This window comes from Engystomops pustulosus, chromosome 6 (genome assembly GCF_040894005.1).
Source record: "Engystomops pustulosus chromosome 6, aEngPut4.maternal, whole genome shotgun sequence".
Classification (NCBI taxonomy): Eukaryota; Metazoa; Chordata; class Amphibia; order Anura; family Leptodactylidae; genus Engystomops; species Engystomops pustulosus.
This window is the reverse complement of record NC_092416.1, coordinates 175,402,202-175,423,650: the sequence shown is the minus strand read 5'-3', so window position 1 is coordinate 175,423,650 and position 21,449 is coordinate 175,402,202. Positions and strand designations below refer to the sequence as shown.

At 47.8% G+C, this 21,449-nt stretch overlaps 2 protein-coding genes across 4 annotated transcripts; one reads left to right on the top strand and one right to left on the bottom strand.

The window, feature by feature from the left end:
* The first annotated feature begins 1,944 nt into the window (after window positions 1-1,944).
* Window positions 1,945-14,080, top strand: COG1 (component of oligomeric golgi complex 1). Of its 3 annotated transcripts, XM_072112548.1 has the most exons (15): window positions 1,945-2,513; window positions 2,840-3,072; window positions 3,307-3,488; window positions 4,795-4,965; window positions 5,050-5,206; window positions 5,899-6,109; window positions 7,143-7,913; window positions 9,562-9,708; window positions 9,796-9,957; window positions 10,145-10,269; window positions 10,347-10,455; window positions 10,555-10,664; window positions 11,329-11,404; window positions 11,780-11,831; window positions 13,881-14,080. In XM_072112548.1, the coding sequence occupies exons 1-14, from the start codon at window positions 2,211-2,213 to the stop codon at window positions 11,804-11,806; spliced, it is 2,784 nt and encodes a 927-aa protein (XP_071968649.1). In that variant the 5' UTR covers window positions 1,945-2,210; the 3' UTR covers window positions 11,807-11,831; window positions 13,881-14,080. The 3 variants fall into 3 exon arrangements, with proteins under 3 accessions (XP_071968649.1, XP_071968648.1, XP_071968650.1); XM_072112547.1 differs by lacking the exon at window positions 11,780-11,831; XM_072112549.1 differs by lacking the exons at window positions 1,945-2,513; window positions 11,780-11,831 and adding an exon at window positions 2,677-2,697.
* Window positions 14,081-16,113: 2,033 nt separating this feature from the next.
* Window positions 16,114-21,393, bottom strand: VCF1 (VCP nuclear cofactor family member 1). The gene is made up of 4 exons (XM_072112552.1): window positions 21,309-21,393; window positions 18,895-19,042; window positions 17,535-17,628; window positions 16,114-16,558 (listed from the first exon to the last, which is right to left on the bottom strand). The coding sequence occupies exons 1-4, from the start codon at window positions 21,376-21,378 to the stop codon at window positions 16,361-16,363; spliced, it is 510 nt and encodes a 169-aa protein (XP_071968653.1). The 5' UTR covers window positions 21,379-21,393; the 3' UTR covers window positions 16,114-16,360.
* Window positions 21,394-21,449: the final 56 nt, after the last annotated feature.

Below are 21,449 nucleotides of genomic sequence, written 5' to 3'. Positions count from 1 at the left end.
CGCTCAGGAGAAGGAAAGGGGCCCCAGTTATTTCAAGTCATCATTTCCATTATCTACATTTTCTTAATAGAGATTCTTATTGTATCTGAAGATATTATCGAGTCATCCGGCCCGGATACCTGTGGGACCCGCACGCTGCAGCCGGAATAATGAAGCTCTCTGTGACCTTGTATTGTTACACCGCGGCTTATCCAGCGCCAAATTACCACTCTGTGATTATAACATGTGGGTGACAACCTCTGCACCGACTAGACTGCAGCACTTATACAGCAGTATGTCCCCTTCAGAGCAGCGCTCATTGTCATCCAGTTCACCCAGATCCATTTTCAAGTAGATTATGACATGTCGCTGTCACCTACAGAGTAGGCTCCACGGCCCCTAACTATTAAGTATCACTAATACTGGTGTATAAAAGGTGACTCTTTTTTGGGACATTCCTGTATCACATACAGAACAATAAAGATCCTGGCAGATGCGTCTCATGAACCAATCAAAAAGTTATATATAATTCAAAATGGTACAGCAGAAAACGTGAACTTATCCAGCAAAAAACAAGTCCTCAAAACCAAAGCTCTATCAATGGAAAAGGGTAAAAGCACAGTATAAATGATCAAAAATTTGTATGTACTGCAACATGCTACAGAGGAAAGAGTAAACTTATCCGGCAAAAAACAAGTCCTCATACAGCTCTATCAATGGAAAATGGTAAAACTACACTATTATTAATCAAAAAGTTGTATGTACTGCAACATGCTACAGACAAAATAGTGAACTTATCCCGCAAAAAAACAAGTACTCACACAAGTCCCAGGGTCAACATCTGCAAAGAGTTTGTATGTTTTCTCTGTGTTTTCTCCGGTTTCCTCCCACACTCCAAAACATACTGGTAGGCGTAATCTGTGTGCGCTATATAAATAAAGGGATTATTATTAACAAAAAACAAGCTCTCCCACAATGGAATCATCTTGCCATTTATCAATGGAAGAATATAGTATAAGTAGTCAAAAAGTGGTATGTTCTGCAATGGGCTACAGAAGAAAGTGTGAAGTCCTTCAACAAAAAACAAGCCCTCAACCAACTTTAGTGATGGTAAGCTAAAAGTGTAATAGTGTAATGCCATTAAAAAAAGCAAAAGTGTTTGAATTCTAAATAAGTTATAAAACTATAAAATAATTGGTATTACTATAACTCTTCCAAAGTATCAACAAGCAGTGAAGGGCAAGAAACAAGAACGAAAAAACGATTCCTGCTTTGTTTTCGGTTTGTATACACCCCAAAAAATGACATTACGCAGCCGATTTACTAAGGCTGGCACATCACTGGTAGCCCTGGAACACGAGACGTGACATATGGGCCCCTTTATGCACAGGAAAATGTCGCCTTTACAAAAATACAACCCATCCTGCTAAAAAACAAGCTCTTCTCATAAGAACATGAGAGGTCTTGGGTTTGCCGGATGATGGTGATGCTGAGGATAACTCAAACATAAGGCTCTATGGATCACTTCCAGTGCTGCCATCTTGGTCCACCTTATAGAGGCCGGGTGTACTAAGATGACTGCAACGCAAATTTAACAAAGTTTCCAAAAACAAACAAAAAAAAGATCGATTTCAATGTGTTTTTTTTACCTTCCTCCGAGATTCCTGTAAAAACCCTTTAAACGTAACATTACACTTAGCCCCAATATGTTGCCATCGAAAAACAACAAAAGCTAAGACCTCATACACCCATGTCAAAAGAAAAAATATGTGGCTTTTAAAATGAAAAAAAAAAAAAAATGAATAACAACTACAACATCTCTCAGTGCCTATTCACACCTGTACAGCAGCGTCCGATATCTTTAGGTCACGTGACCAGATATTGAGCAGTCACATGACCCTGAAGTTACCCCCGTAACTCTGGTCTACGTCATCATAATCTTTTACAGACTACCCGTTTAACCGTCCCCTGCTCAGTCCTTGGCGTCTACACAATTGATCTGGTGCGAAACGCATGCCGGGAGTTGTAGTCCAGCATATATCCACCAATCCAATGACACACAAGTTCCGGGCTTCCGTACCATCCCATTTTAGCAATCCATCAACTACAAATCCCATCAGCCCCCTCGACGCTTCTTGTCGTCTTTATCGTTTGTTTGCGTCGCAAGGCATTTCGGGAAGTGTAGTCCGTGTCAAGTGACAGCTGGCTTCCTGGCTGCGCTGGCAGTGAACATGGCGGCGGGTAAGCTGAGTGAAGTGCGGGACCCCAGCGCCCTGTTCGAGGTGCACAGCGCCGAGGAGATCCGGGGACTGGAGAGGAAGGTGCGGGCGGAGATTGAGCAGAAGAAGGAAGAGCTGCGGCAGATGGTGGGGGAGCGCTACCGGGATCTGATCGAGGCGGCGGACACCATAGGAGAGATGAGGAGGAGCGCGGGGCTGGTGGTGGACTCGGTGCGGGACATGGAGCGCTACTGCGGGGCCCTGAAGAGCAAGGCTGGCCCGGCACTAGGACCGCGGGGAGGCGGCGCTGCACAGGTGACAACAGCATCTGAATCTACGGGAGAGGGGAGACAGTGTAACAGCCTGTGAAGCTACAGCACGGGAGGGCTCTGGTAACACCCCCAGAGCCCTTCTGACTCATTAGCATAATTATAAAAGTAATTTTTTAGAAGGAAGGAGGCCATGGATGTCAAATATAAGAAGATCCCACAGTTAATGAGTAAGTGTCCACTGGTTTATCAGGATGGATTGTGATGTACAGGTCAGATCAGAATAATCAATTCACTGACAGCAAGCAGAGGTCCGGAAAATATTGCTGAAAGAAATCTGATGCGAGAGGGTTGTTATTTTTATGTCTTTAGTCGCAGGAGAAGTTTTACAGCACGGCCGCCCAGATCAAGCTGCTGCTGGAGATCCCGGAGAAGATCTGGAGCGCCATGGAGTCCTGCCAGTACCTGCGCGCCACCCAGCTCTACCTGCTGTGCTGCCACCTGCACGCCCTCCTGCAGCTGGACTCCTCCACCTCCCGCTACAGCCCTGTCCTCGCCCGCTTCCCCATTCTCATTCGCCAGGTGGCGGCTGCCGGCACCTTCCGGTAAGTGTCCTTGGACCTGAGCCTAGGTGCTCGATGCTCTATAACCATCTGTTCCCATGCAGCTGGTTATACTTTCCAGAAACAGCGCCACCCCTCTACTTAGGTTGTGACTGGTATTGCAGCACAGATTTACCGTAGTGAATAGATATCATCTGCAGTACCGCGTACGGCCTGTAGACAGGTGTGGCGCTGTTCTCTGCAGAGTGATGTAGTGTATAATCTCTCTTTCCATAGCTCCACCATCCTGCAGGAGAGCAAGACCCTCCTGAGATGTTCCTCGGCCTCTGACCAGTCCGTGGCGGAGGCCCTCTGCTCCATCATGCTCCTGGAGGACAGCTCCCCGCGCCAGGCCCTCGCCGATTTCCTGCTCGCCAGAAAAGCCGGGATCCAGCAACTGCTCAACCAGCCGCATCATGGTGGGTGACCTCTCAGCAGCACAGAGTGTTTTAGCATCTAGTCATGTAGTGGTGACCACACAGCAGCACAGAGTGTTTCAGCGTCCGGTCATGTAGTGGTGACCACACAGCAGCACAGAGTGTTTCAGCGTCCGGTCATGTAGTACTGACCACACAGCAGCGCAGATTGTTTCAGCGTCTAGTCATGTAGTGGTGATCACACAGCAGCACAGAGTGTTTCAGCGTCCAGTCATGTAGCGGTGACCACACAGCAGCACAGAGTGTTTCAGCGTCCAGTCATGTAGTGGTGATCACACAGCAGCACAGAGTGTTTCAGTGTCCAGTCATGTAGTGGTGACCACACAGCAGCACAGAGTGTTTCAGCGTCCAGTCATGTAGTGGTGACCACACAGCAGCACAGAGTGTTTCAGCATCTAGTCATGTAGTGGTGACCACACAGCAGCACAGAGTGTTTCAGCATCTAGTCATGTAGTGGTGACCACACAGCAGCACAGAGTGTTTCAGCGTCCAGTCATGTAGTGGTGACCACACAGCAGCACAGAGTGTTTCAGCGTCCGGTCATGTAGTGGTGACCACACAGCAGCACAGAGTGTTTCAGCGTCCGGTCATGTAGCGGTGACCACACAGCAGCACAGAGTGTTTCAGCCTCCGGTCATGTAGTGGTGACCACACAGCAGCACAGAGTGTTTCAGCGTCCAGTCATGTAGTGGTGATCACACAGCAGCACAGAGTGTTTCAGCGTCCAGTCATGTAGTGGTGATCACACAGCAGCACAGAGTGTTTCAGCGTCCGGTCATGTAGTACTGACCACACAGCAGCACAGAGTGTTTCAGCGTCCAGTCATGTAGTACTGACCACACAGCAGCACAGAGTGTTTCAGTGTCCAGTCATGTAGTGGTGACCACACAGCAGCACAGAGTGTTTCAGCGTCCGGTCATGTAGTGGTGACCACACAGCAGCACAGAGTGTTTCAGCGTCCGGTCATGTAGTGGTGATCACACAGCAGCACAGAGTGTTTCAGCGTCCGGTCATGTAGTGGTGACCACACAGCAGCACAGAGTGTTTCAGCGTCCGGTCATGTATTACTGACCGCACAGCAGCACAGAGTGTTTCAGCATCCAGTCATGTAGTGGTGATCACACAGCAGCACAGAGTGTTTCAGCGTCCGGTCATGTAGTGGTGACCACACAGCAGCACAGAGTGTTTCAGCGTCCGGTGTAATGTACTCTCCGTACTCTCCTGAAATCCTCTGTGCTGCTTTACCTGTATTGCTGATCTAAACTATCAGTCACTTTGTGTCTTGCAGGATCCAGTATAAAGTCCCAGGTGTGTTCCCTGGTGGAGCTGCTGGCGAATACCCTGTACCAGGCGCATGCCCTGTTCTATACCCAGCCAGAGGATGCGCCCACTGACCCCGCGCTCAGCTGCGGCCTCTTATTCTCTATGTTAGAGACGGTGACGGCCCAGCAGGCTGGAGGTAAGACACGACAGCGGCTGTCAATCCCATGATGCCCACCTACCTGCTCCCGGCGAGTGTCTCCAGCCATCTCTTACATTCCAGGGAAAGGCATGAAAGTCTTACGGGAGGAGATGCAGTCCGTCAGCTGGTACAAGCACCTGCCCCCATCCGTCGTGGATTTCCAGCCCACCCTGCGGACCCTCGCCCACCCTATAAGCCAGGATTATCTGCGGGAGACCCTGCAGCAGTGGATTAGCCTGTAAGAGACTGGTGGGGGGCCGTGACGTCACTCACTATTTAAAGGGGGTTTTCAATACTATGAAGATCTGGTGACCTATATATGGGATTGGTGGGGGGGTCAATATTTGGTAACCCCAAAATCGACTGATTACAGCTCTATGTACTGGTTGCAATGAGGGTCAAGGTGCAGTTACCCAACCTGGCCACTATACACAGAGTGGAGCTGTTCTTCTAGTTCTGCTCTATAAGCATCTGATATATGGGGGTCCCAACCCCCCCAACAATCAGATGTACTCTGGTATAGAGATAGAGATGGGAAACCTTCGCAGAGCTGAGGTCTTTGTTACAATTTGCACAGTTGGCAGCAGCAGAAGCCTCTTTCATGGTGAAATATGAACTGATACATTGTAACAACCCCACTAACGTGTAGAGGAATGTTTCTATTCAACAAGAGCGAGCAGAGATCCTTCACTGAGACATAGTTGCATTACAGGGTTGAGTTACTTAAAGGGGTTGGGTCATTACAGATAGTTATAGGGGGATAAGTGATCGCTGGTTTTTCTAAGGGGGGGGGGGCTTGGAAAAAGTTTGGACTACTAAGTCAGATCTCAGACAACTAGACTCCTCCCCCTTTAAGGCTGGAGAATCCCTTTAAGACAAATGAAAGGACCCGTACGCCCTGTAGATCTGTTACCATGTCACTTCCCGCAGGTGTAACGAGGACATAAAATCGGGGATTTCGTCCCTGCTCGTCTACGTGAAGACCCTGAAGGGCCTGGCCGGGATCCGGGACGCCACGTGGGAGCTCCTGACCAGCGACTCCATGAGCCAGAACTGGGAGAAGGTCTGTCAGCGCCTCCTGGAGCGCCCCATCCGCTTCTGGGAGGACATGATGCAGGGGCTGTTCCTGGACCGGCTCCAGGTGAGCACTCGCCTCCTTAAAGGGGAGATTTTTAACCCATTTAACTCCCAGCCCCTCAGGTAGGGGGTGAAATGTCCTTTCTAGAACTCCTTCCTTTATGTATCAAAGTTTTGGGGCCGCAAAATCGGCCGATTCCAGCTCTACGTACAGGTTTGGATGGAGGTCGGGTGGCAGTTACCCATCCCGGCCACTACACACAGAGTGGAGCTGTTCTCCCAGTTCTGCTCTAGAAGCAGCTGAGGGTTTGTTACAATGTACACAGTTTGTAGCAGAAGCCTCTTCCCCAGTCCGGGACTGAAGACTGGAGAAATATGCACTGATACATTGTAACAAACCCAAGACTTAGGTCTTTAGTGAACTACGAAAGTGCAACTTGTGGTCGCCAACTACTGTATTGAATCTAATGCTGTGTCCGGCGCGGGGCAGTAGTCGGGTCTCTGTTTCTGTAACCAAACAGAGAGAGACAGCACAGGACAACAGGAGCGGCAGGTAAGTATAAGCTTTTTTTTTTAACACCCCAATCCCCCCCCTCCCCCTCCCAGTTGTTTATATGTTTTTGCTTAACAACCCCTTTAACTGCGTGTCCCTCCAGTTATGTAGATCACAGAACCACAAGTCTGATGAGTTATAAAGGATGTGCTTGTTTTCTTTAAAATAACACCAGCAGTATGTTTCTGGGTGCTATAGACCATAAGAATTGACTTTCCCCACTGCAAATTGACTCATCTCGGGTAAAATATGACTCTTCTCTGCTAATTTTCTGATGACTTTTGATGAGATTATTTAAAGGTAAATGGGTGAGGTTTGACATAAAGGAGGGATTTCTTGACTTTTCATTCGCTACATTGCATTCAAGGCCTCATTTAAAGGGGATGTGTTATAAAATGCATGAACCACTGGATAGGGGATGAGGGTCATCTCAACAATATGAAAGTGTTCCCATAAGATTTTGGGAACTTCCGGCCCCTCTCTCTCTGTACAGCGGGCACCGTCCAGACATAAACCTTATGACAATCGTGTTGTATCTCCGCAGACTTTGATAAAGGAGGGTCTGGAGTCCATATCCAGCGACTCTGTGCAGCTCCTGGCCTCCACCCTGCAGGACCTGGAGAAGGACCCCGACTCCCTCAAGCACATCCAGCACGAGAGTAACGTCTGTTCCTTCCTGTGGTCTGAGAGTCAGAGCGACCTCCCGGCAGACGCCGCCTGGATCACGGTGGCGAATCGCGGCCCCCAGAGCAGGAGCGGCCTCTCCCTGAAGGCGCAGGCGGTGACTCCCTGCATCCAGAGCTTCTGCCAGGCCCTGGACTCCAGACTGAGGGTGAAGCTGGAGGACCTCCTCTGCTACCTGCCCATAGAGGCGTCCGGGCCGGGGCAGCACAGCGACGCTCTTACGGGGGGTAAACCCTCTGCGTTTGATCGGTACGGAGATGCGGGCACGGTGCGGGAGATGTTGTGCCACCACTGCCTCTCGTGTATGCAGCACATCCAGGGCTCGGTCGGGGCGCAGCTTAATACTGCTGCAGAGACCGGACTCCAGAACACCCAAACCCTCTGCAAGGTTCTCTTCCTGGCGCGGCTGTGCCAATCACTGAGCGAACTATGCCCTCATCTAAAGCAATGCATCCTGGGGAAGTCTGGTGGCATCGACCAGACTATACGAGAGACTAAGACCACCAAGAAGTCTGGTAAAGGGAGGGGAGCGGACAAGCCCCAAGTCACCTGCAAGTGGCAAGAACTGAAAGACAAACTTGTAAAACAGTCCCTGCAAGCCTACTCCATCTGGAGCTCCACCGTGGTCAAAGTGAGTGCCACCGGCTTAGTGGTATACAGGATAAGTAATGTCATGTATGTACACAGTGACTGCACCAGCAGCAGAATAGTGAGTGCAGCTCTGGAGTATAATACAGGATGTAACTCAGGATCAGTACAGGATAAGTAATGTCATGTATGTACACAGTGACTGCACCAGCAGCAGAATAGTGAGTGCAGCTCTGGGGTATAATACAGGATGTAACTCAGGAACAGTATAGGATAAGTAATGTCATGTATGTACACAGTGACTGCACCAGCAGCAGAATAGTGAGTGCAGCTCTGGGGTATAATACAGGATGTAACTCAGGATCAGTACAGGATAAGTAATGTCATGTATGTACACAGTGACTGCACCAGCAGCAGAATAGTGAGTGCAGCTCTGGGGTATAATACAGGATATAACTCAGGATCAGTACAGGATAAGTAATGTCATGTATGTACACAGTGACTGCACCAGCAGCAGAATAGTGAGTGCAGCTCTGGGGTATAATACAGGATGTAACTCAGGATCAGTACAGGATAAGTAATGTCATGTATGTACACAGTGACTGTACCAGCAGCAGAATAGTGAGTGCAGCTCTGGAGTATAATACAGGATGTAACTCAGGATCAGTACAGGATAAGTAATGTCATGTATGTACACAGTGACTGCACCAGCAGCAGAATAGTGAGTGCAGCTCTGGGGTATAATACAGGATGTAACTCAGGATCAGTACAGGATAAGTAATGTCATGTATGTACACAGTGACTGCACCAGCAGAATAGTGAGTGCAGCTCTGGGGTATAATACAGGATGTAACTCAGGATCAGTGCAGGATAAGTAATGTCATGTATGTACACAGTGACTGCACCAGCAGCAGAATAGTGAGTGCAGCTCTGGGGTATAATACAGGATGTAACTCAGGATCAGTACAGGATAAGTAATGTCATGTATGTACACAGTGACTGCACCAGCAGAATAGTGAGTGCAGCTCTGGGGTATAATACAGGATGTAACTCAGGATCAGTACAGGATAAGTAATGTCATGTATGTACACAGTGACTGCACCAGCAGCAGAATAGTGAGTGCAGCTCTGGGGTATAATACAGGATATAACTCAGGATCAGTACAGGATAAGTAATGTCATGTATGTACACAGTGACTGCACCAGCAGCAGAATAGTGAGTGCAGCTCTGGGGTATAATACAGGATGTAACTCAGGATCAGTACAGGATAAGTAATGTCATGTATGTACACAGTGACTGCACCAGCAGCAGAATAGTGAGTGCAGCTCTGGAGTATAATACAGGATGTAACTCAGGATCAGTACAGGATAAGTAATGTCATGTATGTACACAGTGACTGCACCAGCAGCAGAATAGTGAGTGCAGCTCTGGAGTATAATACAGGATGTAACTCAGGGTCAGTACAGGATAAGTAATGTCATGTATGTACACAGTGACTGCACCAGCAGCAGAATAGTGAGTGCAGCTCTGGGGTATAATACAGGATATATAAGTCAGGATAGATAATACATTGTGTTGCTGTAGAAGCTATGAGGACGGGAGCGCAGTGTAAGTTGTATTCCGGATGCTGGATTGGGGACATCCTGGAAGTTTGTTTTGTAACTTTATGGCTTTAACCCCTTGTTCCCCAGCATCTTGTATTCTCCTTCACCAATCCCTTGCTGCAGAACACACCCGGAACAGCGCTCGCTACCGCCACCCAGTGGGACGAAATAGAAATACAGGAAGAAACCGAGGCCGGGAGCAGCGTAACGTCCAAGATCCGACTCCCAGGACAGGTTCGCTGTGTATACATTGATGCTGTAAGACGTTTGGGTTGGTATCTCACGGCGTCTGATGGATTGTGTGTGTGTTCTGGATGGCAGTGTTCCTGGTACGTGCAGTCCCTTCTCTTCAGCCTGTGCCAGGCAGTGAACGGGGTCGGAGGGCACGCGCTGCCCAGGGTCACCCTGCAGGACCTGCTGAGGAGCTGCCTGGAGGATGTGCTCGGGGCTTACGAGAAGCTGTGCCAGGAGGGCGTGGGAAAGGTAACCTCTGCCAGGGGCATTATTCTTGTGGAATTATGAATTGGATCTCAAAGGGATATTCTAGATGTGTCAAATTATCCTGTGAATCTTTAATCTTGTAATAAATAGAGTGGGTGCTCATGTATGGCGCCACTAGTGCACACAGTGGCCGTGCCTGGTATTGCAGCAAAATCCGTTATTTTTGCAGAAATCTGCCAATCCCATCACACAGACCCGGGCGTTGCAGCTGCTCTTTGACCTCCGCTACCTCTGCCTAATCCTCACCTCCCGGGCAGATGACGGCAAAAGCATCAAGACTAAGCCAGACGCCAGGTATGTGACTGGTGACCGGAAGGGTTGTCATAGGATTTCCGTCATTCCGGGCGCATCTCATGGGTTTGTCGTTGCAGGATCCAGCAGGTGGCGGATCAGCTGGAGAGCTGCATCGATCCCTTTGATTTGGACGTCTTCACCCCCCACCTGAACGTCAGTCTGAATCGGCTGGCACAGAGGACCTCGGTGAGTGGGTCACATATCAGATCCCTTTAATCCGGTGCGTCACATTCCGAATTAACTGATGGTGGTCTTAGTAGTGACTCCGGTGTGTGTTCCATGCAGGTTCTGTTTGGGTTACTGACCGGCGCCGAGAACCAGTTCGCCAGTAGAAGTTCTACACTGGGGATGCAGGAGACGCACAACGTCCTGCCATTGGCTTCCAGCCAGATCCGGTATGATCCGTCCTCTGTCTATGGGAAATATGGATAAGGGATTGTTCCAGGATTAGTGGATGAGCCCCACAATGCACAGCTTGCTCTGTGTATGTATCAGAGTGTAAAGTAGTAGGGTCAATGTATAATAACAGGGAGGTCCCACTGCTGGCACCCCACATGCACGGCCGAGCATGGCGACTACTGCTCTGTGTACTTCATCACTGACCTAAAGGAGAGTCTCTGCAGAGCATCACAATCCGCCTCCGATCTGCAGAGCATCACAATCCGCCTCCAAGATTGTCAGATAATGAAGGCTGGTGTCACTGGTGTGTCCTTCCACATATTTTCCTGTCTCCCATTGTGTCTCTCTTTCTCACTGCCCTTCCTCACTGACAAAGACAGGAATAGGGGAGGGGGAGGGAGCAGGATGAGTCATAACTCTCCTGCTGCAGCTCCTTCTATTCAGCAGAGCTCAGACATGTAAAGAAGGATCCACAGAGAGTTTGCAGACATCACTAAAGCTGTATGAAAGCTGTATTCGTCACTGTGCTGTGAGCACCCTCTAGTGGTGGTGGAAGGCAGACAGTTTTAATATTGAGCACAGGGGAGATTTGGCAATGGATTTACTGGTAGATACATTCTGAGAATCATTTTTATAAAATTTGATCACTCTCATCTACAGGTTCGGGCTGCTTCCTCTTAGTATGTCGAGCTCAAGGAAACCAACGAGTCGGACTGCAGAAGATGTGAAGATGCAGGTGGGTGCAGCAGCAGTGCCGATTCTGTAACGTGAATATAATGTATGAGTGTATATGTGTATATATATTATGTGTGTGTATATATATTATGTGTGTGTGTACACAGACTTTCATGATAAGATTCCTATGACACACTTAGTTCCAGTCATTAGACCCTCCCCCCCCCCCCCATTGCTTCCTCCAACACTGATGATCCTGATGTAAATGCTAAAATCTGAAGGTGCTGCAAAATGACAACTCCATCATTCCCTACCCGGCCAGGAGTGCTGAGAGTTGTAGTGCTGCAGTGATTATTGCTGGAGCAGTGCATACAGTCCATTATAGATCTTGCTCCTCCGCACCTTTTAATTCCTGTAATTGTAAATTGACTTCTAGCTGTTAGCGAGTCACATCCTGTTCTAGAAGCCTCCGCACCCCGGGGACCGCCGTACGTAAGATGCTGATGGCTTTGCTTTTGATGTGTCTTGCAGTGAATCTTATTTGTTTGTTTTGGCGTTTTTCAACCCAATGTGTCTCCATATACCACGAGGAGTGGGGTGCACAGGGGGCATCCTCTGGATTGGGCCAGATTTTAGATAGGTCTAGTATAATGACCCTTTATTCTAAGTGCAGACTAAACATATGTAAGAGACTCCTTACCTGATCTGACCAGAGTTATATCCTATATGTAATGAGTGCAGCTCTGGAGTATAATACAGGATGTAACTCAGGATCAGTACAGGATAAGTAATGTCATGTATGTACACAGTGACTGCACCAGCAGCAGAATAGTGAGTGCAGCTCTGGGGTATAATACAGGATGTAACTCAGGATCAGTACAGGATAAGTAATGTCATGTATGTACACAGTGACTGCACCAGCAGCAGAATAGTGAGTGCAGCTCTGGGGTATAATACAGGATGTAACTCAGGATCAGTACAGGATAAGTAATGTCATGTATGTACACAGTGACTGCACCAGCAGCAGAATAGTGAGTGCAGCTCTCGAGTATAATACAGGATGTAACTCGGGATAAGTAATGTCATGTATGTAGACAGTGACTGCACCAGTAGCAGAATAGTGAGTGCAGCTCTGGAGTATAATACAGGATGTAACTCAGGATCAGTACAGGATAAGTAATGTCATGTATGTACACAGTGACTGCACCAGCAGAATAGTGAGTGCAGCTCTGGGGTATAATACAGGATGTAACTCAGGATCAGTACAGGATAAGTGATGTCATGTATGTACACAGTGCCTGCACCAGCAGCAGAATAGTGAGTGCAGCTCTGGAGTATAATACAGGATGTAACTCAGGATCAGTACAGGATAAGTAATGTCATGTATGTACACAGTGACTGCACCAGCAGCAGAATAGTGAGTGCAGCTCTGCAGTATAATACAGGATGTAACTCAGGATCAGTACAGGATAAGTAATGTCATGTATGTACACAGTGACTGCACCAGCAGCAGAATAGTGAGTGCAGCTCTGCAGTATAATACAGGATGTAACTCAGGATCAGTACAGGATAAGTAATGTCATGTATGTACACAGTGACTGCACCAGCAGCAGAATAGTGAGTGCAGCTCTGGGGTATAATACAGGATGTAACTCAGGGTCAGTACAGGATAAGTAATGTCATGTATGTACACAGTGACTGCACCAGCAGCAGAATAGTGAGTGCAGCTCTGGAGTATAATACAGCATGTAACTCAGATTCAGTACAGGATAAGTAATGTCATGTATGTACACAGTGACTGCACCAGCAGCAGAATAGTGAGTGCAGCTCTGGAGTATAATACAGGATGTAACTCAGGGTCAGTACAGGATAAGTAATGTCATGTATGTACACAGTGACTGCACCAGCAGCAGAATAGTGAGTGCAGCTCTGGAGTATAATACAGCATGTAACTCAGATTCAGTTTGGTTGTTTTGGGCTGACACCTTGCACTGATATCAGTAAATGAGATTACAGCTTCTGATTTGTAAAGCGCTATGGAATGTGATGCCGCTATATAAAGATTATCATTCCTACCTGATACAGAAACATGGAGACAATTACTAAACCAAGGTAATGAATACCATATCCTTTAATGCTCTTATTTTCATTAGATCATTTTACAATCTGTGGACTTGTAGGGGAGTCTACCACCAGGATGAAGGACTGTATGCAAATGAGCCTGAGGGGCTGCAGGCTCCTTAGGCATTAATGGAGCCTGGAGTCCCTTAGGCTCATTTGCATACAGTCCTTCATTCTGGTGGTAGGTGTCCTTTAAAACTGCTTCAACAAACTGGAGGTGGAATAGTAATTCAGCTGTAATACACCACACAACCTGTAGGCAGCGGAGGCGCAGTAACACCATCCTATTCTGTACAGCCTCTAATGGTAGGTGGCCGCGGCTCCTTGCACTGCTGCATGGCGTGTGTTGTGTGGTTAGATATTGGGGCACCTTTTGTTCTTGTTCTCATTTCGTCCAATTTTCCTCTTCCGTGCAGATGCCCCTGACTGCCCCTCAACCAGAAGACGTCTTCACCCCGGGCTCCTTGTTCAGACAACTAGCGACCCAGGAGGAGGATACCCAGGCCCCGTCCCTCTTCAAACTGGGCTGGCTCTCCAGCATGACCAAGTGACCCCCCAAAGAACTGACACACTGTAACAAACTGTCATTTTGAGCAAATTAAATAACTTTATTGTGCATCCATCCCACTTTATATTGCCTTACATTTCCACCTCAAAATTCAGGTATAAGAGGCGGCGCCAGAAGTCCAGGTACTAGAATCCTCCTTGAATTGTTGCAGACTTGGCGCCATGGGAATTGGAATCCATTCCTGCTCTTATAACTTCACTGAAAAACTTACAAAACTCGGGGACGATTTTTAAGTTTCTTGCTTAACACATGCGCCCTCCTGCGACCTTTTACTAAACTCTGTGCGATGACTGTCTCTGCATGTGGACAGTCACGTCATATCAAGGGCGAGGATGTGGCTTTCTATCCGCCCGCCGTATCTCGGACTTGTTCTAGACTGCAGGTAGACGTCCAGAGTCTTGTCCATGTGCTATGAGCTTGGACCTGCCAGGGCACCACCTATAGGGCATCTCCATATCATATACAAGTCTGAGGATGTGGGCACCGACTTTATGACCTCCCATTTCAGATTTTCCCTCCTAATCGGATATCTATGCACTAGGCGTATCTGCCATGAAAAGTCAGATCCATAGACCTAAATCCTGTGCAGTCACACAAGCGAACCAAAAAAAAAAAAAAACAAGAAAAACTTTGCTCCAAAGTTGTATTCAGTATAAATGGAGGCGTTAAATGGCTTCATACCAATGTAGCACCAAAGAGGAGAAGTGAGTCGCTGATAATGTGTGCCAGGTCCCTTATACTCATCCACATGCGTGACCCTCCCCCTGCACACCCCCTGAAGACCACCTCAGGGTCAGTGATTGTCTATGGTCATCACTGCACAGTGCAAGACCACCAGAGACGTGATGGATTTAGCAACCCGAAAAGTGGTAAAACCCAAACAACCCCTTCTAGTGAATGAGTATTAGACGCTTCATTCTGTCTCTTACCCAACCCCAGCAATCGAGAGCCAGACTGACCTCAATCTGTGCCTTCCCCTTCGGTTATTATATACGTGCTACTGCGTATTACAAATCCAACGTGTATCTTACTGCCAGAGCTGCGGCGAAAATCCAACGCAACTGTATCCAATACAGAAACATGGGCAGTACCAAGACCAGCATTTCCTAGACTGCACCCGGACTCCCGGTATGGGTCATGTGTAATTCACCCTGTGATAACTGATATCATGGATACAGAACATGACTGACGCTGGGACTCGTCCTGACTGGTTACGTCCTATGGCCAAGGAAGTTATTTGGGTCGGATTACAGCCTCATAGTGCACCAAGACAAGTGCTTTGGGTCACCAGACTTGTAAATATATAAGATTTCTGCCATGTATCCGCTCAAGGATTGTTCTTGCCTTTGGGGGGAATGTAAGTTGAATTGCAACTTTTCACTGCAGAGAATCAACATGTGCTGTGTGAACGCAGCCTTAAAGAAGACACATCACATCGATTTGGGACCCTAATTAAAAAAAACAAAAAAACATTTGTACTCACCTGGATGTGAGCGAGGTACATCGGACTCACATCTGCAGATCTCGCGCGTTGCGGCAAGTGAAGCTGAGATAATACCTCGGCTTCATTGCGCAGTGAATCCGGTGTGTACTACGTCGGCTTCACTTGCCACAAACAAAAAAAAAAACATACAGAGCGATTTGGGACACTAGTGCCAGTCCATAAAGACCTGCAAGCGCTTTAATGTCCCAAATTGCCCCGGCAGGATCCCTTTAAAGAGCAGCCTTGGCTTTGTGTCATCAGTTTTTGGTAATGTGACTCTTGTCTGGCAGCAGGAGAGTGTGTGTACTGGGAGCTGGTGGTGGAGATGGATGAGACCTTTGGTCTGAAGGTCCAGGTTGTCCCGTCAGGTCTAGGTACCACAGATTTCTTCTACAAGCTTCATGACGTGCAGCAGGGTACAGCATGGTGACCCTTATACCAAAGCAAGACAGTAAGAGAAGCTGCTCCAAGACAACAAACCCTTCGTCCCGTCGCTTTTTGCATTCTGAAAAATGGAGGTGGAACCAAGCAAGTGTATATACAGACCCCCCAAAAAGTGCTAAGTGAGGTCACCCTCCAAAAAAAGGAAAAAAAAATAAAATGTACAAATGAGATTTTCACAACAACTAAATGCACACGGCAGGATGGCATCTCAGCCCCCGTCCGGAGGAGAGATACAACAAATATGGAGTCTGTGTGTCGCCTGTTGTGTTACCTCGGGTCATGGACTGGAGATGATCGGATAATAAAGCCGCCAGGAAACTGCTGTGGAAGCCGCCTGAGGGCTGTAATATTGGCATAAGACGCAGAGTCTGGGTGGGCTCCATGGCTGGCGGGTGGGCAGGTCAGGAGGAGGACGGGCACCCGCGCTGCTGGAGACTGGAGAAGTGCGCTTCCTTTAAGATCTGGTTGATGTGAACGTACGGTCCCTGATTTAGTGCCGACTGCTCCGGGACGGACACTGGCTGCGGCGTGGCGGGCCCCGATCCGGACACAGTCTGTAGATTCTCCAGACTGAAGTTACTGCTGTCGCTCCCTGAAGACTGCAAAAAAAAAGTGCGTTATTTACTGCGCTACTCAACGACTTAAAGGGGTTGTAAAACATGGCTGCTCTCTTACACAACATCTTTTCTCCTAATGGTGGGTAGTGTCTCTATACAGCTGAGATGCAATACCAGCACCAACCATGGTCAGATGTGGCGCCGTTTATAAAACAAAACAACCATGTTTTTCAACCTCCGGACCACCCCTTTAAAGAAAATGTAAAATCAATCATAATCAACCAGAGTCACTTACTACTGTGGTAATCTTCTCACATTTGTTATTTATGGCCTCCTTCCTTCTAAAAATCATATTTTATAATGATGCTTATCAGCCTAAAGGCCTGTGGGGCGTTACCAGAGCCTCTCCATGCAGTAGCTTCAAAGGCTGTTACACTGTATAGGAGCACACATCCCCTCACACTGTGGCAGGCGGTGGGAGGTAAACAGTGTAACAGCTTGTGAAGCAACAGCATTAAAGGACGCTGGTAACGCCTCCATAGGCCTTCAGGCTTATACGCATAACTTTAAAAGTTGATTTTAGAAGAAAGGAGGCCATGGATGACAAATATAAGAAGATACCACAGTCCCGGTGCCTGGATCTATGAGTAGTAGATTTCCTTTAGTTATACCTCCACAGTATCCAGACACTGCCCAATGCTAATCACTTATCATGAGCAATGCATTCTGGGAAACAACATGCAACGTAATTTCTATAGAAGGAAGAAACGTTGATTAGCGCCCCCTGTAGACAATGGTTGATACACAGCCACAGGGAACCAGACCCAGGCTCTCCAAAGGGTCGCATATTGACATAAGAGTCGCATAAGACATAAGCTGAATACACCCGCTCCATGCTGGGCACCGGGAGGTTAATCACGCGCTGAGCTTATTTTCCAGGAAGTGACATACAGTAGGTGCATTGTGTGACATAGCAGAGCTGAACACGTGTGCGCAGTGCAGGGTGGGGGGCACCTACCTCTGTCTCGGCCTCCCAGTCCTGGAATGTGGCGTTCCTGTTGCTCCGTTTGGACTGCGGGAGCTGGGAGACATCGTTGTTTCGCCGTCTCTTCCTGCAAACGCAAAGATCCGTCCGTAATATCCATCACATGAGATTACGTGCACCCCCACTACCTATGCAGGCGATATACTACGTCTATACTCTAGGTAAAGCCTCATTGAGAAAACCTGCAGTTTCCAGATTTAGTCGTCACGTCGGACACTGTGGGGATTCAAAATTCTCGTGGGTTTATGAGATTTACGTACCACCTGCTCTCTGCCATTATCTGCGCCAATCTGACTCCGGTCCCAGGGGGCACCTAACCCTAATATGTCATTACACAAAGACACCTGGTGATGGATGGGAAGACTGTAAGCTATCGCTCTCTGTCATCAGACAGTTAAAGTGTTCAATTATAATCACAAGTCAAGTAAATGGGGCTAAGCTGCAATACCAAGCACGGCCACTATACATCGTATGGCACCACGTGTTGATACAGATTACTTACCCCCATAGACCAATACAAAGATTTATATAGGCAATAGTATAAAGGGTTTGAACACGTCATAGCACAACCTTCATTTAAGAGGTATCCAGCCCCTGTGCAAAACTATGCATTTTAGGTTCCATTACAAGGGCTCCTGGGCTCCAGGACATCAGTCACTGCACGGGACCCTGACTCAAAATGAAAGTGAAACACCAAAGTATCGCTGTTTACACCAATGCAAGTGCTGAAGAGCCGGAAGGGAAATTCCAGGCAAAATAACCTTCTCACATATAATACATGTCAGATCTCATTCACTTAAAGGGCAACTACCACCAGGATGAAGGACTGTATGCAAATGAGCCTGAGGGGCTCCAAGCTCCATAGGCGTTACTGGAGCCCCTCTGGCTCATTTGCATACAGTCTTTCATCATGGTGGACCTTTGTGTATGTTTTTAGTTGCAGCAGCAGGACTGTGATATATGAATTTATATACCAGCATTGTAGCTTCTCCAAATGTTATGCGCCATGTATGTCCTCACACTGCTGTGCTCTCTGCAGCCAGTGTTATGTACTGTCCCTGGAGAGATGTGTAATCAGACCTCTGTGTATGTTGTTAGTAGCAGCAGGACTGTGAAATATGAATTTATATTCCAGTGGTGTACAAAGGGGGCGTGTCCTCACACTGCTGTGCTCTTAGCTCTCTGCATTAAACTGCTTCCCAGATACTACAGCGGAAGGCTATCATAGCCCTATTCCCTTACACCCCATGACTGTATATTACAATTTTTGGATCTTTTTGTTCCATTTGTAGAATTCTTTCTATATTTAGATACAAAATACATAATTTCTTACCTGCTATCAGGCAACATCTGGCCGCTGGCCTCCGGCTCTGCCGGGCTCCTGGTCTGACAGTAGGAGGAAGTTGGGTCCCAACAGGTAAAAACCGCGGGACTGCGATTGCGCTGGGGTCCAGTAAGACGTCTCTGCTGCTTAGTCCAGGCTACAAATTAGAACACAACCAAAATTTGTTAAACCCGATAAATGTGGACAAATAAACCGGCCTACAAATTAGAAGCAAAATATAATTAAAATTAAAAAAATTTCATGGAAATGAGAATTTAAAGGGGAGGATCATGTGGACATCCTCAATCCCCTCTAAGGATAAATTTATAGAGGGAGACTCCAGCGCAGGCCCTGCTACTATGGAGAACCCCACAAATGGACCTATAGAAAACAGGGACCATTTATAGGAATCTTGGATAGGTTTCCTCCTCACATTGAAGGCTAATGTGCAGAAAATTCTGTAAGATCTCTGCTTGCTCTTAGTGAATAGGAAAATCCCCTTTCTGGGTTCCAATAGTTAGATACAATGTATCAGTGCAGGTAAATTGTATCCACCTCCAGGATCCAGACTGGATACAACTGTAACAAACCCTCAGCTGTAGTAGGTATTAATAGAGTTTGAGGTTTCCTGAGCTGAAATACAAAGTATAGAAGAAACCTGTGGAACCAGTCCAGACACAAAACTGGAGGATTTTCCCAAATTAACCCCGTGAAACATCAGAAAGGACGCAGCTCCCTAATGAAGGTAAACCTTTTAAACAATTAGTCACACAATAAATCAGTCAATGCCAAAACTTGCATTAAAGTTACAGCTGTTCGCAAAGGGTTAACAGGAAGCTGTCAGCAGCGGTGACCGTAAATACTGCTGACAGTGTCAGGTATTGTCCCAGGAGAGATGTATAATCAGACCTTTGTGTGTGTTGTTAGTAGCAGCAGTGCTGTGAAATATGGATTTATATTCTAGGATTGCGCTGGAGGCAAGTCCTAACACTGCTGTGCTCTGTGCATTGCACTTCTCCACTGCTCAGTATTCAAGCTGGATTCTGCATCAGTGTTTACAAAGCGCAGAAGAATGGGGCGATGGATTTGGTTCACTGCAGAGAGCGAAGAGCACAGCAGTGTGAGAACAGACCCACCGTTTCTACAATACGGGAATCTAAACCCACTTTTATTTCCACCCCCCCCCCCCCTCATGACTACAGTAGTGTCTTGTAGTCCTGTAAATTGAGCATGTGACAAGCGAGCCAATCACACGCCTCGGCAGTCACGTTTTCCTCATTCAGGCCTTCGCCTTCTAAGCGATGAAGCAAATAAATTTGGGGCACTTAAACCACCATTTGCCCCAAAAAGTTCTAAAGCATCCCCCCCCCTTCCCTTTCAGGTCTTTGGGGGGGTCAGGCACTAATGATGACCCTACAGAAAACTCATTTTCCTGCCCCCCCCATGTGACTGCCACAGCGGTTATTCCGTAAGTCCCGCCCCCTACGCAACAACAAAAATGTATCAAAATGTTGTAGTTTAAGGATTGTCACCCAGTAAATCCACTACATAAGTATCCATCGGCCCATTCCAACGTCACAAAACGTTGCCAGGACCCTCCCAGGACTAAATCTCACCCCCTACGTCCGTGCGTAACCCTTATTTAACCCTTTAGGTACTCAGTACAACACAGAAGTATCAAGGCCTTGTGTGCCCGCTCGGATGCCACCTGTTCTGCCCTGGGGTGACAAATCCATATGAGGTCATCACTATATATGGTCCTCCAGGGCGCAGGTCGTGACCTATAGGCATTTAACCCCTTCACAACCCCAGGGTGCCAGTTTTGCAGCCAGGGGGAGGGCTATAGCTGGACGTGAGGCTGGGCATGCTGTGACTTGTAGTGTCTATACACTGAGGCGGATACAATGGGCAGCCCCCTCCTCCTCCTGGTGACCCCCGGCCATGGTGCAGTCTCACCTCCGGCCTCTGCTTGTCTCAGTCTCCCCGAGGCTCCTGCCCCGGCCTCTCCCCGTGCAGCTCATACTCCACCTACACAGGCTGAGGCTCTCTAGCCCCGCCGGGCTCCATGCTCCTAACCGTAGCTACAGCCGGATACAGGCCTACTGACGTCATCGCTCGTCCCTTACGGCCCAATGAGAACGCGAGTTCACAGGTGTCGCCGGCACGGATGCGGCGGCCATTTTATTGGTTGTTAAACAAAAAAAAACTCCCAGAAAGAAAACCCCAAAGCGAATATTATTGTTAACCATCTGGAATCAGCGGAAGTTCAATTCGTGGTCGGAACACAATGAACCGAACACAAATAAGCATTTCATCAAAAACCCAATCAGAATCCAGCTTTCTGTTTTTCCAAAAAAAGGATTTGACGTTCAGAGAAAAATTTCGATTGGTTGTTAACGAGATACGAGTCAAGCGTTACTTACTGGAGTAGGTTGTCGTATGTATCCTGCCTCTACCAACATGGCGACGTGGCGCAGATCTCCGGACAGCCATTCCCAGGCGGAAGTTTGATCACGTGATCGCTGACGTCATCAGCCAATGTGTCCCTAGTTCGAGGTCGCCTG